General features: G+C 38.5%; 1 protein-coding gene across 9 annotated transcripts in view; it reads right to left on the bottom strand.

The window, feature by feature from the left end:
- Positions 1 to 15,613, bottom strand: part of PEX5L (peroxisomal biogenesis factor 5 like) — a 597,540-nt gene that overhangs the window by 64,609 nt on the left and 517,318 nt on the right. For 8 of the 9 annotated variants that reach the window (XM_074367482.1, XM_074367503.1, XM_045511287.2 and 5 more), the window contains 3 exons: positions 9,094 to 9,288; positions 5,978 to 6,104; positions 4,428 to 4,524 (listed from right to left, as the gene is read on the bottom strand). In XM_074367482.1, the coding sequence (XP_074223583.1) occupies positions 4,428 to 4,524; positions 5,978 to 6,104; positions 9,094 to 9,288 (419 nt within the window). The remainder of the gene's footprint in view (positions 1 to 4,427; positions 4,525 to 5,977; positions 6,105 to 9,093; positions 9,289 to 15,613) is intronic. The other variant, XM_074367508.1, reaches the window with a different exon arrangement.

Raw genomic sequence — 15,613 nt, 5'->3', positions numbered from 1 at the left:
ATTTTTCTGGTTAGTGCTTATCAAATGTACTTTGGAAATTCATTAAAAAATCTGTGGTTGGAGTGCTTTTGTTTAGTGGTTGATGGAGACTAGCTGGACTTTTACGCTAGTGTAGATCGTTTAAACATTCGCTTTATTGAGATGGTCAGGATATTTTTTCTTAATCAGTCAACAGACATTTATCACTGAAAGCACACAAAAAGCCTGCACCTCGAGCAAATGCAAATTCCTAGAACTTTGTGCAAAGGCAGGCAGCACGTGGTTCTCATCTCCACCCAACTATGAAATTCTGTTATGAAACATCAAGGCGAATCAGGGCTAATTTTTAAAAAAGATGGACAGTCTATTATCATGCATAACTAAAAATTATTTTCAAAACTAGCTTCAAAATGATAAAATTTTGTCCTTTCATTTTTTCTTCCCTTTAATTAACCATTAGCCTTTACTTTCAATTTTTTTAACTTGACGTTTTATTTCTTCTTTTTGTTAGCATCTTTATTTTTTTTCATTTTAAGAAGTATTTGTTGAGTACCTAGAATGTGCAGATTTCCTACTATGCTGAAGTGATCTTCAGATTTCTTTCCTTCCTTTTTGCCTTCTCTCTGCCTTCTTTGCTTTGTTCCTTCCTTCCTTCCATCTTCCCTTGTTTCCTTCCTCACTGGTGGCTCACATGAATGGCCAGGAGGGGAAAAGGGATGTTGATGTGGCTCCTGTACTGTCTTCCAAACAGCAAAGTGATATTTATAGTGTCCTATCTAATTGTTTCTATTAGACATAAAGGTCTTCATACCTCCTATAATCTTATCTCATCTTTCTAGCTTTTCCACTGCCTCACTTGTGGCTTGATGGACAGTGGACATTCAACCTCATTTGTTGAACTGAAATGGAATGAAATGGAAGCCATCAGGATTTCTAAGAGTAAGAGGTTGAGAATGAATTTGGGAGGAGAGGCACAAACGTGTGTATGGCCTCAGATCAGATGACAACCCTAATTCATCTTGCAGTTTCCGGAAGAAAGTGATAGCCTTGAATATCGCTTAACTCATATTAACCGTATAAACTTAAGCAATAATCAGGGCTTGCAGTGAGAAGGGAAATGGATGGTTTGTGAGTTCTCTCAGGTGGATAAACTCAATGTGGCTGATGGGAGGCGATGTGTGATGAAGAACAAGGGCTTTAGAAGCTGATGGGTGTGGTTTGAGGGCTGGCTCCTCCTCTCCATCTTAGCTGCGTCATCTTGAGAAAATTAGCTCTGTCTTCTAAAATGCATTTCTCGTCTGAGAAATGCAGATAATATTAATTGCCAAGATTACCGTAAACATTTCAAATAATATATTAGAAGTGTCTCATATTACTATCAACATGCATTTACCTTACTCATTTTTTACATTACATTTACATTTACATTACTTTTATATTACTCCTTTAGAAATTTAGAAAACACATTTGCACTTTTATCTTAAAGTTTAAATTGTTCTGGTTTGGGGTACTGCCAACTGGATGGAATTATGACTATGCAGAAGGAAGCATTTGCTGTGCCAAAGTTAGCCACATCAGAGAGTTACATGATTGTGCCTTGGTATCTGGGGAGCCTGGCTGATGAATTGACTCCTGAAGTCCAGCCTAGGTTGGGAAGAGCCTGTGTTGGCACTGTCCCTACAGTGTCCAGACTTGAAAAAGAAATGCTTGAACCATCACTCTCCAGCAGAAAGTGGATTCTTTTTCTTTTGCCTCACCACTATCTCACTGAAAAAGCTAATTTTATATCATTACCTTCTGTGTTTTTCCTCAGTTCTTCAAATGTTTTCTAATTTTTCAGATTGCGTGATTTCTTTAAACAATTAACTCCAGGGAATACTAAGTACACAGTTTGCATAATGTCAAGAAAATTTATTCTTAAATCTACAGAGATTATATAATTTATTATAATCTTCTGCCACTCTGATTAGTGTATTCAAAATACTATTTGAAGGAGACTTGTTTATGTTTTTCTTTTTCCCCATCTTGCAAAGAAAACAAGCTAACATGAGATTTCTTCCTATTGTAAACTTTCATTCTCTTTGTGATTCTGAAATATGATTTTTAAGCAAGGCTTGTAAATAGCTCCTCACTGGTTGAACTAAAATAATTTACATTAGCTTGAGAGAAAAGACATATCCTTGATTTTCCTGTGAACCATTTGAGTGATGGTGGAACAGTAACAAATTTTGGTGAGCTGAAATTGTTTACCTGAATAGTTTGCAAGTTGAAATGTTACATCACCTCAGCATCTTATTTATGTAAAGAGAGCATATATTTAAAAGCAGTATGCTTCTAACAGTAAAAACATCTTTCTGCCCTTTATTACTAACAGATGAATCAGTCTAGTCTCTTGCTGCTCCACTGGAGTGACTTCGTATCTTAGATGATTAAATCCCAAATTCATGAAATTTTCCTTATTTAACCACAGGCTGGAATTAAAACTTGGAGATTATAAATTTCCTTAGTTCAGGCAAATCTTGGTAAGTAAACATGCAGTGCTTTAAAAAAAACAATTTAAGGGATAAATTCTTTACAAATAATTGGTAACCCTCTAAAAGGATTCACTACATTTTATCTAGACAGAGAACTATCACAGGGCACTTTACCTGATGTTTTGGAGGACAATGTTGGGAATCTCATACAAATTTTCTGAAGCACATTGTGTCTGCTTAAAGGCACACCAGTGGGTAAGTGGAAGGAGGATGTGGTGGGATGAAATCAGACAACCAGCTGGAAAGTAGCAGTCATTGGAATAATAAGATAAATGCATTGTGGGTCTCCAAGGCAACTGAGGACCCCGGCTGCTCCTCCGCCCTCCAGCTCCGTGTGCAACAGCCAAGTCTCCCCCTGCTGCAGGAACAAGCGTTCTATGGCTCCATTAAATCGTTCTAAGGATTCCAGTTTATGAAATAGTACCGATTACTTTAGCTGAGTCTAAATCTCTAATGCACTTATCAAGAAATGTTTCTCTAATAAATGTTACCAATTTGCTTTGAAAAATATACATGTAGAATGAACACAGAGGAAGAAAATACATTTTCATGCTACATTAACAATTCATTAAGCTTCCCAGGGTTATTTGCTCTGGAAGTCAGTGGATTTGTTTTCCAGCAGAGTTCTGGGAGCGGTAATTGCCCACCTTTCTCTTGCAGAGGGTGAGGTGTAGGGAAGGGTGCTGTTAATGGCCTAGAAAGATTTCCAGAGGTCTTCCATTTCCTCATCATTTCCTCTCTCTCTGTGTCTTCCTTCTCTATGCCACTTATTAAGTTGTAGGCACAGTGACAATTTTCTTAGTCTCACTGTGCCTTAGTTTCCCCTTTTATAAAATGGGGACATTTATAAAAAATTATTTATTACCCCATAAATAAACCTACCTTACAGAGTCATTTGTCAGGATCAAGCAAGCTAATTAATATGTACTGGAGGGCTTCTCACAGCACTCAGTAATATCTGCTATTATCAGAGTTAAGCCTTTACTTCATCCCAGACACTACACCTCCCCTCTTAGTTTCAATATCTTATCTAGTAAACTCAAGAAAATCTCTCTTGCTCATTTCATCCCACTTATTTGCCAACTATATGGTAGATGCATGAATGTGGACACATTTCTTAAGAGATCTTTACGGTTTTAGACCAAGGCTGTACCCTTGTAAAGTGTTTGAGCAAATGAAAAGATTGAGACTCCCTTGGGCCTGCTTGGCACAGCCCTCACCATAGTGGCAACTAGTTACAGACGAGACAGTTACACTGGAGTCAAGGGTCGAGTAGCGGACAGACGGGTCTGGTTCACACCCTGCTTCTGCCCGTGATTAGCTGGGCGCCCCAGAAAAGGATTTTGACTTCACCAAGATTCTTCAAAGACCTTTAAAGTGAGGCTAATGCTAATTCACAGGATTACTTAGGTATTAGATGTAACATATGAAAAGCACATAGTAAAGTCCCTAATACTTAGTGGGTCCTCTCAAATGTCGCTCTTAGTCTTACCATGACGGCTAGTGCTGTAATTATTTATTCCTTAGCAGTCACGTTCCTGATGTGTACGTGCCTTGGTCTGCAGGGCATAAATGTGATGAGTGCTCAAGACGTAATTTCCTTCTACTTGGGTCTGTTATATAAATAGTGCTAACGGTGCAGTAGAACAGATTTTGTATTGAAAAATAATGGAACAGTAGGTGGTATAACAAGGAAAAAGTGCTAGGTACAAAGTGACTTCAGCGACACATTTTCCAGCCAAATCTATCCTTCTCTCTATCTGAGTCATCAGTTTAAGCATTGAGACAGATGCTGAGTGAGAAAGTACATGAAATACAAAATACAGAAGAAACACTTCAACCTTTTCTGTGAAAATTTAAATAAAATGTTTATGATTATAAAAGACAGGTACATTGAGGAGTTGGTTTTGTTACCTGTGTTGGAGGCACTAATTCCAGCTCCGAAGCCGACTCAGAGTTCAAGGCGCTTTTCCCACCACTCAGTTCTGGTTGAGATCTGTGCTCTGAGGACCTATAAGGGACGCATGAAGGAGAGTCATGTACATCGACAAGCAAATTCATCTAGAAACCCAGCCAAGAAACTCGGCGAATTTGGATCACCGAGAACCATGGTCACAAAGCTCTCATCAGCCTTTTGATGAAAAAGATAACATATATTTCTGTTATAATGATCATGTTTGGAATTTAAGTGGAATTTAAGGCTGCAGTGTGCTAGGTGTTATTGTCTTTGGTTTAGAATTCAGTCCAGTTATGCGTAAAAAGTAAATAAATGCAATGCCATTTTTGTTATTGAAAGTTCTGCTTCATTAAAAAAGTAATTCTGGGGGAGCAGGGAGCTTTCTCATAAAGTGCCTCAGTGAGATTTGATCTTTATATAGAATTTGGATGTCATAATAAATGGAGATGTGTGAGGGGTAACAGGAAACTGAAACATGCCGTCCCTTAGGAAGCTTTAAAAACATGGTAAAATTCAAGTGGCTAGTTTTTCTCATGGGCACCCATGGATTATTCTTTTTTTGTGGGGGCAGGGGGAGGTAATTAGGTTTGTATTCATTTATTTAAAGGAGGTACTGAGGATTGAACCCAAGACTAAGCATGTACTCTACCGCTGATTCTTGGATTCTTCTTAGTGCATTATCTGACAGTGATGATTAAGAAAGTCAGAAAAGATTATCTGTGTAGCCAGAAACATTTAACTACCATTCATACAATACATTGAATACACACACATATGTAAACATACATGTGCACCTGTTTTGATTGGTCACCCAGTTACATATTTAGAAAATTATCAACAAAGATTGAACAAATACTGAATTTTGAATTATGAATCTACCAAAATCCTAACTGGCTGAATTTTTAGCAATTCGGATGAAATAATTTAGTTTTAGAAGCCACAAAAATTAACATTGATAAATAGGGGGTTGTAAATGGCAACAAGAATCTGGATTGACTGAGTTCATTCGCTATTTCAGTATTAGAGTACATGACGCATAAATGACTATTTTCTTTTTTTTTTTAGTTTTTAAAAATTTTTATCCATTTAAAAATTTTAAAAATATTTTATATAAGTTTTAAAGGTTATAGTTCATTTATAGCTATTACAAAATATGGGCTATCATCCTTGTGTTGTACAATGCATCCTTGTAGTCTGTCTTACACCCAATAGTTAGTACCTCACACTCCCTCACCCCCCATATTGCTCCTCTCCTTCTCTCCCCACTGGTAACTACTAGTCTGTTCTCTGTATCTGTGAGTCTGCTTCTTTTTTTGGTTATATTCACTAATTTGTTGTATTTTTTAGATTCCACATATAAGTGATATCATACAGTATTTGTCTTTCTCTGCCTGACTAATTCATTTATATGGCCCTCAAAGTCCATTCATGTTGCTGCAAATGGCAAAATTTCATTCTTTTTTATGGTTGAAATAAATAACTCTTTTCTGATATTAAAATATCTTACCATAAAAGTTCTTTTGACCCAGTTCTAGATGAGCAGGATTTTCTCTCTGTCATGGGATGCCCCTTGCCATTCCGATCTCCATGAAACTTAACATCATCCCATTTTTCCAGTTGTGTTTGAATGTCTGCTAAGTATATAGGAAGGGGACGAAGAGGGGGGAACAGGAGGAGAATACAAGGTGTAAAGAGAAGAAGAGAGATCGATTAAGACCAAGAAGTCTCATACAAGTGAAATTTACTTAACCAATGCTCTCAAACCCCAAGACCAAAGGTTGCGTGAAAGTAATTAAAATGCTTGCAGCTAAATAAATGAGATCTATTAAGAGAAATTAGATTGTTTTTACAGTTAAACAATCCAGTTTTTTAAACTGAATTTATCTCAAGAGGTATGTGCATTCTGCATTCTGTGTATGAACGCATGGCGTCTGGTTGATAATGGGCTAACAGCTAAGGAGGCGGCTTTGAGATACTTCTGGCACATTTCTAGAAAGAGATTCTGTTGAACAGAATGAATATCATTGTTAAAAGGAAGTGGGAAGAAACTGGAACACTTTTCACAGTTTTTGTTATAGACTACTTAATTTTTCACCAAAGAAGGGAATTTATAATGGAAATAGAGAGAAAGGAGGTGACAGAGAAAGCTGAGAGTTGCGAGAGCCATTTTCTCCCTGTGGCTCTGTTCTTACAGATAAAGAACCTGGCTGGGCTCTCTCTCATTAACAGGTGTGTGACTGTGAACAATCCACTTAAACAACCTTGGGGGTCAATTTTTTCATCTATGAAAAGCTGGGTTTGCTGTCAATGCCCTCCAAAGAACTTTAAATAAGAATTTGTTTGACTTCTTCACAGGACATTATCTCAAAAGCAGAGAAGTGAAAATTTCATTTACATGTTTATTGTATTGTAATGTATTTAACAGTACATCCTATGCACATGTATAAATTTCATTGATTGAAATGGAATAAACGTAGAACTCATGGATGGTGAGGAAGTGTCGGAGATAGTTATAAGGTTTTCCTCCAAAGAGAGGTCTCCAAGAGGGGCATGGCAGAGGAGAGGGGAGCCTGTGTGAGCAGCTGGTTTGCACAATGCGCTGGTTCTCTTCCCTTCTCCACCATCCACCCCAGGTTGAGCTCATCTACATCCATGACTGTGAAATCATGGATGCCCCAGTCCCATGCTCTGACTTTCCAATCTCCATGTCCTGCTCAGTTCTCTTTCCTGAGTTCTGGATCTACACTTCTAACAGTTCATTGGACATCTCCACAGAGAAGTCCCACGATCTCCTAAAATACGACAGGTTCGAAACTGAACTCAGCAATTTCTACCTTGACTTCCTCCTCCCCACCTTTCCCCGCTGTATCCTCATCACAGAGTTTGACACATTCTATTTGTCTTCCTGGCTGGCACACATACATCTACTCAGTCCACAAATCCTGTTTCATTTTATTTTATTTTTTGAATCTGTCTCCTTCTCACTATCCCCTCTGCCACTATCTTAGATGCCTGAATTGGTCTCCCTGCTTCCATGCCTTTCTCTACACACCCACCAGAGAAAAATTTTTCTAAAATAGAACCTGTTGATGTCACTCCTCCAAGCAAAAACCCTTTAAACCCTGCCCTCACCTCAAACTTAAGGATATGGCATCCAAGAACTCCCATTATCTGACCCCTGGTGACTCTCAGCCTGATTTCTCACTCCTCTTCATGCTTGACTATGATGCCAACACTTGCACTGACTTGAAAAGACATCTGTCAGTGTTTGTGTGTGCATTTCTTTCTCTTCTACACCAGGAACGCCATGCCCCTTCCTCCTCACCTCTCTCGGATCCATATTTCCTTGTCTGGCAAATTCTTACTCACCCTTCAAGACTCTGCTCACATAGCAGCTTCTATAAGACACCTTCTACAACCTCCTGGCTGGGTCAGGGGCTCTATGAAGGTGCTCATGTACTAACTAACTTGGGCTTTTCTTTATTACAGTACACAGGACATATTTTATTACAGTCATTTAATAATTTTTTCTATCTCTCCACTAGACTGTAAACTTAATAAGGGGCAGAGAGCTTATATTATTTATCTTTGTATTTCCAGCACATAGTATGGAACATAGTAATTATTTAGAGAAATATTTACTGAACAAATGAATAAATGAATTCATGACCATCTAACATGTATATATCACAGTGCTAAGTGATTTTACATATATATATGTGTATACACACACACACACACACACACATATATATATATTCCTTTAACCTTCAGAACTTTGTGGATAAAGTTACTAATATGCTCATTTTATGGCTACTTCCTCATGCACATATGTATACCCATACCCACCAGTCAGTCACAGCCTGGAGAGATACACATTCCCCTTGGTTTTCGGAAAGATCTGCCACTGCTCTCCTAAGAAAGGAGAGCTTACTTTGACTGGTTCCATGAGCTGAGGTTAAGGCCTCCTTTCTCAGGAAGACGTGCAATGGAGAGAAGTACGGGCTTTGATGTTAGTTAGAGCGAGGCTCCAATTCTAGCTCTTCCTCATACTAACTGAGTCTTGGGCAAGTTATTTAAATTTGCAAATTTGGTTCCTCACTCATTTTAAAGTGTTGTGATGAATTAATGGGCTCATACATGTAAATCATGTAGCACAGTTCTGGGTATTGTAGGCCATCAATAAACGGTAGCTCTTATTACTGTGTTGGGTGTATCCCCATGCATGTTACATGTGACTGTCTCGTCTGGCTGTTCCTGGAACTTGGGTTAGCATTTCCTCTCTCTCTCTCTCTAGACTCTCTTCTCTCTAGACTGAATGCTCCTAGAGAACAAGATTCATGTCTTATTTTTACTGTAACTCCAGTGCCTAGTTTGGTGCCTGTCATTATCAACAACTCAATACACATGGGTCAAGTAAGTGAATGAATAAATCCACACCAGTTCAGCAAAGTTGAACTCCCCAACTGCTCTTTAATCTAAGCACAAAGAAGTGTGTCCTGCCCAGTTTCTGATATAGAATTCATCTTTTGGACTGCTTTGCCCATGGTTTTAATGTCATTTGTAGAACTTCCTTGCATCAAGGCAAGGGTGAACAGTAGCAGACACAAGCTATCGCCTTACCTAAGTCTAAGGATGCCGTGTCCGAGCCTCGGAGAGCCTGACCTCTCTGCTCAGCGTCTGCACTGATGAGGTCAGATGCGTCAGTCTTTTTCTTGAGGGATGATGTTTTCGATGAGGCTTCCAACTTCTTGGCTTTGGTTTGGGTTTGAGAGACGGGTTCACTCAGGTCAAGGAGATCTAAGCCTGTGGTCAATACTATCAGAGATGGAAGAGGTTAAGATAAGCCCATTCACTGCTCTCAGATTATTTTTTAAAAATAGGTTTTGGTTAGGTGCAGAAGGATTTTGTTTGTAGAGTAGGCAAGAAGCACCAAACTAAGTTAGCTCCCCACTGATTTATCAAGACAGTTTGTATTTAGACTGGGAACCTGGCTGGATGCTCTCCTTCAGCTGTCATGTAACAAATTCGCAAAACAGGGCTTAGACCAGCCTCCCCAGTGATGAAGGTCTGAACAAAAGTAAAATGATAAAATTGAATATGAGTTTAGATACTATTTACTTTATGACTTTGCTTTATTTATAAAGAGGCATATTTTAGAGGGCATATTTTCTGGGGTAGCACCTAACTGTCATATTCAGAGGGATGCTTGCAGACAGTGAAGACGAAGATTTGGTAAAGTTTCTAAATGTCTTCATGTTTTCACTTCAAACTACTGAAGTATCCAGGGTATAAAGGAAGACTGTTAATCATCTTTTATTTAATTAAGCAGTTCAATCAGAAAACGGCTTGCTGTTTAGGCTCACACTAGAGAGGTATTTTACAATCCATAGTTGATGAATAGGTACACATGTTAATACCTTTGCTGCTTAATATGCAAATTCAAATTTCAACGTAACAAACCATAAAATGGTTACCCTTTTACTTCCCAGCAGGTTGATTACATTGTGTTAAATACTCTAATGAAGGCAGAAATAATAATTTGTCCAAATGCAAACTAGGCAAATGAGAAATAAAAAGGCAAGCTCTGTAACTCTTCATTCTTTTTTCTCTTCAGTGCAAGTAACTGATGTTTGATTAGCTCATTGTGAGAAATGGAAAATTCCAATTAGACAGGGTCCCTCCAGCCCTCCTTCCGAGAGGCTGGCTTCTGAACTGGGCTGGTGGGCTTCTTGGCGTAGGATCTCTTCACCTGGCTAGCTTAGGAAAGCCAACAAAGTGACAGGGACACTCCCCGTGCTAACCCTTCCCAGCACCGTCTACAAACAGCTCCTCCTCCTCCTCTTTGATGTCTGGCTTTTCCTCCTGGTAGGGAGTGGATGGATTTTTGCTGACATCTCGACGCTCTTCCATCTACTGCCCCCTTGCATTCAAGGCTGGGCCAGGGCTAAACTGAGCTCACAGCAAGTATTTCTTTAGTACTGTACGTTCATCATGAGCTAACCAATCCCATGGGATCCTTAGGATGTCAAGCTTTATTCTCAATAATCTTGCTTTCTGACTTCAATTACAAATCACAATGGTTTGAAGCTGATGGTGAAGTGGAACGACCTGGCTCTACCACTGCTTAGCTGTGTGGCTTCAAATGGGTTTCTTGACCTCTCTGAGTTTCAGTCTCCTCAGCTGAAAAATGCAGAATTAGTAGTCTGTCCTTTAGGTATGACATGAAGATTAAATGATCTAATTTGTAAGTCAAATGTGTAAAGTGCCAGCATATCATAGGTACTCAGTAAATATTTCTATTCTTTGGTGGCCAATTTGTGATGCTTTTCTTTCCTTTTCCTTTTTGTTGATCTCCTATTTTCCCTACTCTTCTCTATTTCAGGCAAGAATCAGGTCTACACACTGATGGAATGAAAAAACACCAGTGGGAATAAGATGGAGGATGAGACAAAAATATTGGTCCCACAGAAGATGCTATGAAGTAAATTTATTAAAAAAACACCCTGAAAGTGTCAGCTTATCTCACTTGAGTCTTCCTAAGGAAATGGGAGCCACTTTCCAATGAAAGATGCTCTGAACTATGAGGAGTGTTCTGTGGGAGCAAGCACTTGAATCTGGGGGGAAAGAAGTGGCTTTCAAGGCTCAGCTGCCTGGCTTGATGTCTAAAATGCAAGCGCAGCAAGCAGCCAGGGTCAGCTAGGATGCCGCACATTTCATATCCTTTGAATGTTTAAATAGAAATTTCTAGGCCACTATTACGTTGGCAGGAATTCTCAGCCCACCATGATTTCCTTACAATAGAGGCAAGGAAGTGGATGACAGTCTGTGGAATGCTGTATATGTCTTTTTACTAATTGTACAAACAATTAAGAATTAGTCACTAGCTCCTACACTTCTTTTAAAAGCAAATTATATAGGACTCGTCTGCTTGTATATAGAAGTACATTTGTTACAGAATAATAACTGATGAGCATTAATTTAACTCTGTATCTGCTTCTCACCATTCAGAATAAATGAATTACTAAAAGCCTGAATTGCGAATTCAAACTTGGCTCAGTAACAATCTTTCCCCTCCAAACGTCCTCAGCACTTCCTGCGTTTGTTCTGAGCTCTCTGTTCCTTTGTTCTTTTCCCAGCAAATGTGAAACAACTGCTTGGCAGGCACAAAAGGCCTTATTTGGTACCCAGTTGATGAAGGGGGTGGCTGGGAGGTGGAATGGCAACCTTGAAGCTGAGAGAGTCCCCGGGGAACACAATTTCAAAAGCATAGAAGGACGGGTGCAGCCTTTCACTTTCTTAAGAAAGATAAATCTCATTTTACCGTGTGTGTGTGTGTGTGTGTGTGTGTGTGTGTGTGTGTGGTGTGCGCTTTAGTTAAGACAAAAATAAAGGGTTTCATTGTTGCACATGGGCTTCAAAGACAGCATACCTTGACACAGAAGAGGGCGTCTGCTCTACTGATTTTCTGAACCCAATTTTAAAGATGCTCTTAGGCACATGAAGCTTTGTGTTTCAGAATTTGTGTTTCTATTTAAGCTAACCACCTGTTATAGTGGATGTGAAACGGTGTGTATATGTGTGTGTGTGTGTGTGAGAGAGAGAGAGAGAAGGAAACAGAGCAACCTGAAGATTCTATGCTATTGGCTTTGCAGGTGGAAGAAAGGGCCATAAACCAAGGAATTCCAGGTACTAGAAAAGGCACGGAAATGAATTCTCCTTTAGAGCCTCCAGAAGGAATGCAGCCCTCTTGACATCTTGATTTAAGACAGCTGACCTCCAGAATTGTAGGATAATAGATTTGTGTTTTTCTAAGCCACTAGATTTGTGGCAATTTGTTACAGCAGCAATAGGCAACTAATACAGCTGGTAGGCCAGCATCCACACCGGACTCACAGTCCCACCACCCGCAAGCCCGTGCCCTTCACCACTCCTCTCTAGACTTTTTCTGAACTTGGAGGGAATGTGCTGATACTATTGATGTGACTTTGATTATTTTTTGTTTAGCGACCAATTATTTGCCAGTTTGGGTAGTCTGAGGCATAATTTAAATAGTTGGTGCTCTCAGAAACTTTTTTTTGGTAACCGAATTCCATTAGGTGTAATTTCCTGAAGCTAGAAGATGAAATATGTTATGTAAGTGTTTGTTTCCATCTCTCTCAAGGACACTTGATTGAAGATCACAGCCTATTAATCTGGAAGCCTCCACATGGCAATGAAGATGTTTATGAATACTGCATTACTTGGGCTTTGGGAGGTGAGGCTGCTTACAACAGTTAGGATACAATGGCACATATGATGAAGCCCTGATTTGATACTTCAATGGCAATGCTATTAACATCACTATAGTATAATGAGCCTCAGATTTTTAGTGACTTTCTCTAAAGGAATAAATCTACAAGGAGTAGGTCAGAGAGAACAGACCATGGGACAGCCCTGACCAGGGTAGTCACAGAATGTGCCACCCAATTTGTAAGCTACCCTGGCATTCCAGAAAACATGGAATTCTTTAAAAATTTTTTTTAAACTGAAGTATAGTTTGGAATTCTTTAATATAGTGCTTACAGAGCAAACTCCTTTAGGAAACATTTTGCCAGTGATGTCAAATAGATAAATTGAACTTAAATAATTCAACCAACTCTTGCCTTTTAATTGGAATATGTAATTAAGGCTAATTCCCAGATTTCTAAGTTCTCTCAAGAGGCATGCCATTGGGTTCACGACTATTTGGGCTTCATAAAAATGTATTTGGAATTAAATGTATTTGTATTACACTAATTTTGCAGTTAGGTGGCTTTAATGGGATTGTGAACTTTGTTAAGGGTAGCTTTTCCTTTATATAGGGGTCTCTTTGACAGGTATACAGGTCCCATACCAATAATACCAATATATTATTCTTTTTTAAAGCATGAACAATATTTCTTCTATAGTAATTGTCCACCTCATAGCTCAAGATTATGGATAATTTTTTTAGATTATGTAGATTGATAAATGCAAACCAAGAACCCCCTATTCTTGCTCTTTAGAAAAGAGTCTTTCCTGTACTTTGAAATATATTAGATCTTTTTGGAGACTATAGACCAAGAAGTTATTATTGCAAGTTTTATAGTAATTACTTGTCCTATAATATAATCAGTATCTTAAAAACAGCTACTTTCTAGTTACTTTCAGAGCATTTGCTCTATGTATCAGTATATAATATATATTTATTTGCCATTAAAAATCAAGGATATTAGCAATGATCTTGGCCTACTTACCATCTAGGGATACAGCTTGAGAGGGCCAAGGAATTAGTTACCTATCTAGATTACTGATGAACTAAAGATAATTTAAAATGTTAAAGGCAAAAAAATTGGAAAATATCCTGATTTGATCAGCTTGAAGTTATCATCATTGGATGACCAAAGTTAATCTTTAATTTAGAAACAAACAGAAAGTAAAAAAGATAACTGAAATACTTAAGAATAAAATTACAATTTAGAGCTTATATGAGGTAGGAGATTGATAAGTTCTTTCAGGGTCAGTAGAGAAAAAAACCTGTCATTTGACTGACCTTTGGAAGAGACAATTATCTTGTTTATTTTGTGTTAATTTATATAAGAACTATATTCTTTATATATTTAAGAAGTTGTCAAGATAGTGGCACACTGGTTTATTTCTTCATTGGAAGAAGATGCCAGCTATAAAAACCTCTCATCTTGATACAAGGTTCTTCAAATTTCTACTTGATTGACTTGGTACAACTTGAAGCAGGTTTTCCCCCATACTTACTCCAGGATTGTTTACTATCCATTCCTTGAGTGTAACGACATATATAATGCTTGGGATATAATAGGCACTTAATGTTCAACGACTGTCCTAATTGCTCAATGTAATTTCATACTGTTCTATAAAATGATGATGTTCCATTTAAAATTACTATTTAGTAAAAATTTGGACAGAAAATGATAACTGTATCTTTTGCTCAGAAACCTTAGCTATAAAATTATTGGACCATATTAGGATTCCAAGGTGTTTGTATGCTGAAAATTTTTCTGTTTAAAAATGTGGAATAATGTGAATTATGTTGCATACTGAGATATAAATTATGGGCTTGTAATGATTTTTAAAAAGAACTATAATCCTTAGGGATTACCAAAATACAGTGTGCCTTGAAATAAGTTTTCAAGATTAAAAAACACACTATCTACAGTCTTCCTTAAGGATAAAAATCTGTGTGACTCAGATGCACTGAATGCTGAGGTCGAGAAATAAAAAACCCACAGTCTCAACATACCATTTTTCCTGACGTCTTACTTTGGATGGTGTTATGGATTGAATTGTGTTCCCCTAAAACTCATATGTTCATATGTTGAAGTCTTAACCTCTAGTACCTCAGAATGTAGCTTAGTTAAGATGAGTCAGACAAGGTGGGCCCCTAATCAGTATGACTGGTGTCCCTATAAAAAGAGGAATCTGGACACAGAGACCGAGGCACGTACTGAGAGACATGCACCCACTGAGAATGTCGTGTGCCAACAGAGTTATGCTGCCACAAGCCAAGAAACTACCAGAAACCAGGGGAGAGGCCTGGAACAGATCCTTCCCAACCGCCTTCAGAGGGAGCATAGTCCTACTGACACCTTGATTTTGGACTTCTAGCTTCTAGAATTGTGAGACATCAATCTCTGTTGTTTAGTGCACTCAGTGTGTGGGATTTTGTCATGGCGGCCCTAGGAAACTAACACAGGAGACAATACTGTAGGCAGTGTGATCACAAGAAATTACACATTCTTTTGATTTTTTTCCCTCCAATATTTCACAGGTCTCTCCTTCATATGTTAGAAAAATCAAGGTGAAGAGCAGCTTTTGAGTCGGATATTGTGTTGCTCTCTCTGGTGGGCCCTTCCTATGTGACTCAGATTTAACATCATTGAGAAGGGCAGAGGATGCTGGAATCCAGATCTGAGAATTAGGCTTGGCAGCTTTTTCCTAGAATAGTGGGAAGTTCTCAGTGTGTCCCATGCTCATGGATTTTCCGGCAATTAGAGACACAGGGCTCCTCTGTATTTTTCTGGGGGGAGCTCAGTTTTGGAGGGGTGGTCTCCAGTTTCATAAAGAAGGAGGATGAATCTGACCTGATAGTATCTGAACTTGTTTAATG

Source organism: Camelus bactrianus, chromosome 1, assembly GCF_048773025.1.
Source record: "Camelus bactrianus isolate YW-2024 breed Bactrian camel chromosome 1, ASM4877302v1, whole genome shotgun sequence".
Taxonomy (NCBI): domain Eukaryota; kingdom Metazoa; phylum Chordata; class Mammalia; order Artiodactyla; family Camelidae; genus Camelus; species Camelus bactrianus.
This window is presented reverse-complemented; position numbering and strand designations above follow the sequence as displayed.